We start from the raw sequence: 9,777 nt of genomic DNA, 5'->3' as shown, positions 1-9,777 counted from the left end.
ACTTCGTATGTATTTATCCAAAAACATTCTTTGAACTTTGTATACCAAATTTTTACTTAAAGTTGTGACATTTTTCAAAAAACACTGGAAAATCATATTTAATTTCCTCAGGATTGGCTCGACCAAAATTTTAAATCAAAGTGTCATTAAAATCGTAAACTTATATTCTTTGAAGAGACGCCACGAAATTTTGGCGGAAAAATCTGAAAGGTATTTAAAATCAATGAAACAGTCAGTCAAGTCATCGTGCAAAAGTTTGGGTTCACCCCTCAGTATGGTGTATCGTGCAAAAGTTTGGGTTCACCTGAGCCGCACGCATATCATTTTTGTCAATATCTCTGCCATTTTTCAACCGATTTCAATAGTTTAAAGCTTTTTTGAGCGCAAATAATGGCGCGTACATGATTGGTTTGAGCCAACTTTAAGTAAAAAATTAGTATTCAAAATTCAAAAAATGTTTTTGGAAAAATACATACGAAGTAAGAATAACTCTTTGCCTTTCGAATGCGGCTTAAAGAGTTTCAATTGGACGTGTAATCACAGAGATATGGACAGAACACTTTTGTATGTTTTTGAGGGGGTGAACCCAAACTTTTGCACGGGAGTGTATATCTATCCATGGAAAAATATTCTTGGATTAAGTTTAGTTTGGAATTGATTAACCTTGTGTGTCCTTAAAATATTATGAGTAATTGTTTTCAAATGCGCCCCCCCCAAATTCTGTTTTACAAATTATCGCCCCCGTGAGCCTGAAAATCGCCCCCAGGGGGCGAATTCACCCACTTTGTGAATCACTGGTATAGAACAATCGGTGTTTGGGAGAGCAAGCACCGTAACTTCAGGCGAAGTTGATTTTTTTTCATGGTTGCTATTAATTTCTGTTACTAACATTGTTTTCAATACCAATAGATTCAATTCAGGTAAACAATTATATACGATGGTTAACCTCATTGACTCATGAATTTGGAGTTTTCTATTAAACGTGTTTTATGTGCTACCCATTTAGTTGTCTACGGGTCTACGGGTTTAATGATTTTTTTTTGCAATTTCTCATCGTGATAGGCTGTTTTTCAAAACGCCAAACTGTCATGAAACAGCATACTTTCCTGCACTGAATTATGCAGTGTCTAGTAGCGTAGCAAGGGGGGTGGGGGGAGTGCGGCTCGTGGTAATCTATTTTTTCACAGCCGTAGCAATTCCGTTTCAAACAATCAACTTGTAAACAATGTGAGAAAATTAGGTTTTGCTGGGACCTTTATTGGTGATGCAAAGGGGTCCCTTTATTTACTAGTAAGGGATTATTTTATTTATTAGTAAAAGTAACGTGAATACCTATTTCAAAGTTCATCTCTCGCCTAGCATATGATTTCGCCCTAAAAGGCGTTGGTAACTGAGTGTGTAGCTCATTGTTTTGAAGCAAATTAATGGACTAAGTTAGAAAATATCACCGTTGGGAGTTAGAGGAGGTCCTTTTCTTCTTCGTAGCATTGCACAATGATAAAAAAAAAAGTTTGACCAAAACTTATTTTATCGCCTTAATCGAATAAATATGTCATCTGAATATGTTATGTGGCGTTTTTATTGTTTCAGAAGGGACTATTCACATATCACGTAACTTTTTTTAAAACGGTTTTTCAAAACGCATTTTAATTAGAAATGCAATCAAATTTGATTGAACGTACAAAACCGATTTGTATTTAATCTGGTTTGGTAATAATTTGTGCGAAGAGTAGATAAATATATTTTAAATGAACTTAGTATGAAAAATAACGTCAAAATACATTTCAACTGTTAAATTATTCAAATAGCTCTAACTCGAAAATCATAGAGGTACATGCTTAGCGACAGAAAGTGAGAGGTGAGGGAACATTTATTGTGCATTCAGATTATCTTTAGACCGAAGTTCATAAGAGAAATGAAATATCACCAACAAAAGTTCGCCGAAGTTCGCCCGGATAAAAACGTATCATTCAGTGAATGGAATAAACCATTAATGTACAATATAACGTATTGGATACAATACAGCGTATTGTAATTGAATGTCGAAGCAATATTATTCATGTTTGGATATACAATTCAAAAACAATATAATATGTTGTAACAGAACATTGTATTGTTTTTAATTGGTTTTATACCTTACAATTTTGGTCAAATTCCTATTTTCGCGTAAAACAACTGTTGCTTTTTTCTATGTAGCTTTGCTGAAAGAAATAAACAAAACAAGTTCAAAAAGCAAGAAATGTTGGGTGGAAAATATTCAAAAAGTCAAAATAAGTAGTTTTTTAGAAGTCACTTGACATTAGCTGACATGCAACCATGATACAGTTTGTTGAATTGTTTTTGTATTGTACAACAATACACGAATTGCTTATCAAGACAATACATGAACAATATATCATATTGTGTTTTCAAAATATTTGTATGAGAAAATATCTATATTTGTATTGTTACGATACTTAACCACCCATACATTATATTGCAAAAATCTCATATACCATACAGTGAACTGTTGAAAACAATATATTGTACTGTAATTGTATTGTCATTTCACAAAATACTGTATTGTATTTCCAATATATTGAATGGTACTGTTTCAATACGTTATATTGTTTTTGTATTGTATTTTTTATCCGGGCGGCGTCGGCATTCTACCGAAGTGCTACGCCGACAAAGGCATTCTTTATGCGTCGGCGAAGCACTTAATTAGAATGCCGACGTCGAAGTTTTGACTGCCGAACTTCTAATTGTTACTCGAATTGTCAATACAGTTGTTACTTGCCGACTGCTACACACCGGCTGGCGGACACGCTGCCTCGTCGAATGCAGGATGCGTAACTGGATACCACGCTGCTCCTCGGGGTCTTCGGGTTGCGATCTAACTTCTGAGGAACCTTGTGGGGGCAAGGTTGATAGACCACGTGGTAGTGGGATGACGTCCCCAATGCTCGCGGACGGTGTAGTACCATATCGGATGTTGGGCACAAGAGAACGGAGACTAAGCTATCAGACCTCCCTAGGCCCTCACCTTCATGGCTGTCGGTACTACTCGCATGCGGCGTGTGTCTTGACGATAGCTGATGGGACTGGTCGGACACCAGCACAGGGCTTGCTAGGCTCTCGTCGTTCTAAGGTAGGGGCTGGACAGAAAACTCTCGAGTGAATTTCAGAGCAACTCTGAGTAATCATCGTTGCTTTTTTCATGTGCGCTTAGCAACCCAAATAGCAACTTGTTATTTTTTAGAAACTGTTGCAGTCAGTGACGTGTGGTTACGAAGACAAGAAATTTTCGCTTTGGGTACGAAAGTTAGGCCTGTTTGATACCGAGCCTCAGGACTTTCGCTGCAATGGAAGGCGATATTTTCTGTGCTAAAATACTATTTGATTCGGATTCCCAAATTAATTTGTGTACAGATCATCGCAAGTTGGATTCACGTTTATAACATACTAGTGGTCGCGGCAAACTTCATCTTGCCATAAAGTAGGCTATTGAGAAATGTCATGGATTCTCCCATACAAAATGACATACTAGTACTCTCCCGTTTACCCAAATTTTCCGAAAACTTCCCTAAACTTTTTTGTCACACGAACACGTCGGAACCCTTCAAGAAGACAACAGTGAAAGAATTGTGCAAATCGGTTGTCCCGTTCTCAAGCCATTTCGTGACATACAAACACCACTTTATTTTTATTTGGTTAGACTCCGCGGCTACAAAGCAAAGCCATGCTGAAGGTGTCTGGGTTCAATTCCCGGTCGGTCCAGGATCTTTTCGTAATGAAAATTTCCTTGACTTCCCTGGGCATAGAGTATAATCGTACCTGCCACACGATATACAAATGCGAAAATGGCAACTTTGGCAAAGAGAGCTCTCAGTTAATAACTGTGGAAGTGTTCATAAGAACACTAAGCTGAGAAGCAGGCTCTGTCCCAGTAAGAACGTTAATGCCAAGAAGAAGAAGAAGAAGAAGAAAATATTCAATCTTCAAGAGATACCAAGTCAAGTAAACGGGCCAGATGTGAGAGTCTTCAAAATCATCGTAGGCTGCAAAAAAGAGCCTCTGGCCGGATGCAATCCGCGGATCATACGCTGGACAGCCCTACTCTATTACCCACCCCCTTGAGACGGGGAACCTATTGGAATTTTTTGTATTTTTCCATAGCTTTGAAATCAAAATTATTTTATTTTTAGCTTATAGGTAAGAGCATAACGTAGTTACATGTTTGGACATGTGTTTTATGACTACTATTTACATGTGTTTTATGACTTCTATTTACTTTTATTTATTTCGAGAACTTGTATTTTATACGGCAAGTAGGCTGAAATATTTCACAGAAATATGCCATTTAATTTCCAGGAAACTACATTCCATTGCAACTCAATTTTAATTCGTTGAACCCTATTTTATACACTGAAGCAGAAAAGTCGTTTTCCTATACACAATAGTCAACTTCAGGTAGCTATGTCTCAACCAATTCATTTCATTTTTTTCTGTAACGAACTACAAATTATCTCATTTTATGATAACTTTTGAAAAAGTTGTGCAAAAACTATTGATTGAAAAGTTACAGATAGATTTAATTTTGACAAAAATTATGCAGAAAATCTATACGTAAAATCAATTTGGTGTCTTCGGTGCATTTGTTACCTATCACCTATTGAACAAATGTGCTGAAGATATCAAGTTGATTTGACGCATAACTTTTTTGCTACAACACATTTTTTTTGGTGTTTTTTTGTCAACATTCAACTAATTAGAACCTTTTGAATCAATAGCTTTCGCACAACTTTTTCAAAAGCTCATACAAATTGAGATATTTTGTAGTTCGTCACAGAAAAAAAGAAAATAATCGGTTGAGAAACGGCGGACATATAGTTATCTGAAGATGACCATTTTGCTTGGAAAAACGGCTTTGGTGCCCATGTTTATACCGTAATTTCGGGTGAGATTGATCATTTTCAGGGGTTTCTCTCCGTTTTCTATAATGTTGACAATGTCAAACAATTAAATGCAGGAAAACAAATACGAAGGTGAACCTCATCGACTCATGTACCGAATTTTTCTCAAAATCATTTCAGTGCTAAGAAATGTGTGTGTGTGTGTGTGTGTGTACAATCCACCTCCCACTGACCGGCAGTGCTTTTATGGAAGAAAATTGTATGCATGTATTTATTGATACCCTTCGATATCTTTATATCTGCAGACAATTTTAGCCCAGGAGATGAAAGGTGATAGCTCTACTGAAATTCCAACGACCCATTTCAAGAATGGCAGTAAATACACACACATTCTGAGGTCATTTTCATATACAGTAAGCCCCGCATAAAAACACCCAGATATCAAATGGATATCTGAAATATTTTTACACTTCCCGAATCGAAAATTAAATTTTCGACCCTGGCACGTATTTAGATTCATATGGTAATAGGTAAGTAAATAATAATAAAGAATGATTTTACCAGGATGTAATGCTGTTTCTTCCGTCGTCGCACAGCGCTTACCGCAAAATACTACACACTTCATCACAGCACTACGCACGTAACATGATCGATTCTGACCGCTTCACCCGCCCCCGCAGGAGCAAGCGTCACGGTCAAAGGATCACTCTCTACTAAATAATCTCGCGAATCACGCCACTTTTCTTCCCTTCCCCTCACTGCACTGCGCGCGAAACACGTTTAATCCTGCTTGACCGCTTCACTCGCTCCCGCAGGAGCAAGCGTCACGGTCAAAGGATCACACACTACTCATCATTTCAGTGCTAAGAAATATCTCTAAAATAAAAATCCAGGGATTCCCTTTACGGGGTGAAATTGATCACTTATCAATGCGATTATTGTTAGTTTTCAAACCAACTCTGTATAATAAATTTGAGATCCCTGAATTCGAATATGCTTGCTAAATTCTTAACAATACAATATTTATAGGAATAATGAAATTCGGTACGAGCTTCGGTTATGAAATTTGGTTTGGGGATGTATCCTTCCTCACAAACTTTCAGGTTTATACCATGTTCAAATCCTTATTTGGTTGTTTGTCAATACTGCACCGCACATTATTTTGGAATTTCACATTATTTTTATAGAAAGAAACATTCTTGAACGCAAAAACTTCACAACAATTCGACAATAGTTATGACAAACAACGTTCATTCACTGCAGGTTACATTAATATTTGTGCTCCATTAGGAAGAAATAAATTCAAGTAATATGGTGGTCAATTTCACCCTACTGATCAATGTCACCCGAATTTACGGTACTGTAGATCAAAAATAATACTTTGTCACATGACCGAAAATTTACATGATATTCAAAAGTAAACGGCAAAAAATAAATTTTTGGACAATTCTTGGGATTTTGTCCGACTTTTGTATGCTGTCTCGCCACTGTGCGCCGGTGAAGGTTCATTTTTTGAACGAGAGCGAAAGCCGCTTCGCGGGTGGTGAGAAATGAAGGGCGAGTAACGTCTGTCTGTGGACTACGGACATGTGTGATTAGATGACCCTGGTGGCGGTCGTTGTGGGTGACTGTCGTACAGAGCAAAACGGAGGTCACAGGGATAGGAAGAGCGGATTCATCGGCGGTAAATGAAAGGAATTTACGTATGTAGCGCGAACATCGCCGGAGACGGGTCGTTAATTAAATTTAGTGCACCAGTTCTGCGTTATGCCGCGATTAGTTTGAAGACTCGTCTTATTAGAATTGGTTTGCGTTTTGAACGGTGCATTACAGAACCATTGCTGCAGTAATTACCTGTTGACAGGGTGCAATTAATGATGTGAATTATGAATAGTTTAGTGGTTGTGAAATTCCTTAATATGTTGCTTAGGTTCACTTGCTTCTTTTGTGCGATTTCAGCCGATCGATTATTTTTCGTTACTATATTTTCACCAACGTAGCAATGACGCCTAAAGGGATTATTATAATCAACACATTGTCAAGCTTTGTCGACTTAGGTCAAATATAATTCTTTGTGTTTGATTCAAATTACAAGGCCAATAAAGAGATTTCGTTTATACGCAATAGTGGCAAATTACAGTCAGGTCTCCTATAAGATGCTGTCACCTTCTTTCCTCACACGGCAATTTCTCAGCTGTTGTTCATGAGATGCACCTGATTTTTTGCATGTGATTGAGACATAGTATGAGCTTACTACTTTCCAAATTTCATTAGAATCGATAGGACAGTAGCTGAGAAATTGCGGTGGGCGTAAAGTGAGTGGCAGCGTCTGATAGGAGACCTGACTGTGTTGTGTAATATTCTGATTTCGCCGTTGATAAACTTAAAACGAAAGCAATATTTACGTAGGTACTACGGTTACTTCGGTTATTAGAAAAACTTTCTTCCAATGACGATATCAAATAAACCCATAATAATTCTAAACAGACATCAATTACAGTATTTTTAGTTTAAGTATTTTTTCTCCAAATGATGGTATAAAATAAATCCTTAAAAATGTCTGCTCAGGCATCAATTGCAGTATTACACAGAACACTTCCGCGTTTAAGTGACATCAATCAAAAATGTGAAGACCGAGTACGTGGTGTTCAGCAAACGAACGAAAGCAGATGTTGACATCTCAAAAATCTGAAAACAGTTTGCAGGCGTTGCATTACAAGTGTTGATCCAGGCTATTATCAAAGTGCGCTTCATTCGGATAAACTTTGAGTGATGTTCCCTACTGTACGGTATTTGAGCACACAACTGGAAAATTGTATATCCGATTGAGTCAGTCTGAAATTGAATCGAAACTGAACCAAGATTTTCTTCATAATTAAATTGAATGGTTCCATACAACATCTCGAAGCGAATCAATTAGACGGCAAGTGAAGTAGTGTTCCAATAAAAGAAAACAAACAGATGCTACCAGGACTCCAGAAGTTGCGTTGATTCCCATGTCTTGAGAAACGTACAGTAGCGATCCAGTACAATACACTGAGTAATAATGAACGGGAATGAATGTCTTCCCGACCGTATCCTTCACGATCGAGAAATGTCTATAATGCAAAACTGAATGTTATTCAGAACGTTTAATCAAATAAAAACATTTTCACCTCCAGCATTCTATTTGTTGAATCAGTGCTGCCCGAACTTCTAGGTCCAATCGCTCCATCGAGTGTTCTGCTTTCAACAAGTGTCGATTCAATATAAGCCTGTAACGATGAGCCACGATGTTGAGCTTGGCTCTCATCCCCAACAGCAGAATTACATTGCTGGCCATGCTGCTGGTGAACTTTGGAAAAGTTGCCAACGGAAAACTGCTGACCAGAAGCACTTGCAAAACACGCGATGCCCATTTACCAGCGACCGAAAATTGTGCTGGAAAGCCGATCAAATTTCTCGTAGCGGTGCAAGGTATCGAAAGCAGAATTGTATCGGAGATTATCAATCCAAACACTGCTTGTAATATTAAACGAGCATGTGTTTGGAATTTGTGTCGTTCCAGTTCATCGAAAACTATGTCGCCAGAATTTGTGGATTCATAGATAATAAAATTTTTGAAAGTCTCAAACGATTTCTTGAAATAAGCCACGCACGACGATCTCAAACAACAAGCACAAATGCCGGTGAATTTGATCATTTCCACAACGATTCCCAGCACATCGTTCTGTTTATCGGTTGCGACGTTCTTCAGTTGGAATCCAGCAGCGATTACTTGGTAGGCAAACAGGCAGTTAGTTGCGTGCCGTATAAAGTGTTCACTTCGCCAAATTGAAGTCGAAGTACTTCGCATTCCTGTTTCAACAGAGAGGAAGATATGTGTTCAATTTCTGTAATTTTCATTTTGGATTAACCAATATTCTTCAACTTCACGTAATTTTCAAAGTAAAATCATCAAAATAAAACAAGTTAACTTAAAAGAATCTATTTTAGCAAACCAACAAAAATGTACCTCCAAAAAGTAATAAAACATCCAATAACCAAAAGCAATCCCCAGCGAGTGCCAAACATTTCCGCATGCAGGCTATTTGTATTGACCACCAACTGCGAAAGCGGTTATATACGGATCCAAGTTTAGCTAACATTGTGCTCCGAAATCCAAGTGTAAACTAACATGAATCTTACTACCAGGTCAAACAAACTGAAAGGCAGCTAATGTATACTGACAAAAATAGACGTAGATTGAATAAACGGTTTCTGCAGGGCAATAATAATTTGAACAATTTTCCAACACTTGTTTGCAAAGCAGTTTTATAAACAACCCTTTCCAAACACGATTGAAATATAAATAACCTTTGTGGTATAATGTCATTGTAAAATTTATGAATTTGAAATCAAACATTGATCATTAGGGCTTAAATTTTGGGTAAGCTTTTGAAACTTTCACAATAATCGGTAACAGTATTTCACTGAACTGTTCTGAGAAAATCTATAAAAAGTACTGAACTACTATATGAGCAAAGTTTTAATATATCGTATCTTTTGTTTTAATCGTAAGTTAAGCATTTTGTCAAGTGTTACATTCCCTGTATCGCATTGCGACATTGAAGACTGAAGAGGTTACGGGACACTTGAATAAAACTTGAACTTGGGAATCGCCAGCTGCATCAGACTAATTTGCGAAAGGGGTGGAAAACTTTGGCAAACATTTTTGTCAATCAGAGCGTCGGTGTAATTTTTTCACAGCAGTAGAACGTTACTCGGGCAATTGATTTGAAAACATTGTTTCTTAATACAAATGATGGTAATGTGACTTTATTCTGTTGCTCAAAAAGCCCTAGGAAAGTACAACAAGTTACCATGTCAATACTGTTGAATCTAACCTAGTTACATTGAAACC

The 9,777-nt window shown here is 37.4% G+C and overlaps 1 protein-coding gene across 1 annotated transcript; it reads right to left on the bottom strand.

Annotated features, from left to right (window-relative positions):
• Positions 1–7,178: 7,178 nt before the first annotated feature.
• Positions 7,179–9,071, bottom strand: LOC23687470. Its single transcript, XM_011495166.2, has 4 exons — positions 8,890–9,071; positions 8,051–8,732; positions 7,792–7,993; positions 7,179–7,730 (listed from the first exon to the last, which is right to left on the bottom strand). Exons 1-4 carry the CDS (start codon positions 9,020–9,022, stop codon positions 7,500–7,502), a joined length of 1,248 nt encoding a protein of 415 aa, XP_011493468.2. The 5' UTR covers positions 9,023–9,071; the 3' UTR covers positions 7,179–7,499.
• Positions 9,072–9,777: the final 706 nt, after the last annotated feature.

The sequence above is a fragment of the Aedes aegypti genome, chromosome 3 (assembly GCF_002204515.2).
Source record: "Aedes aegypti strain LVP_AGWG chromosome 3, AaegL5.0 Primary Assembly, whole genome shotgun sequence".
Taxonomy (NCBI): Eukaryota; Metazoa; Arthropoda; class Insecta; order Diptera; family Culicidae; genus Aedes; species Aedes aegypti.
The sequence above is the reverse complement of the archived record's forward strand: the minus strand, read 5'-3'. Positions and strand labels throughout refer to the sequence as shown.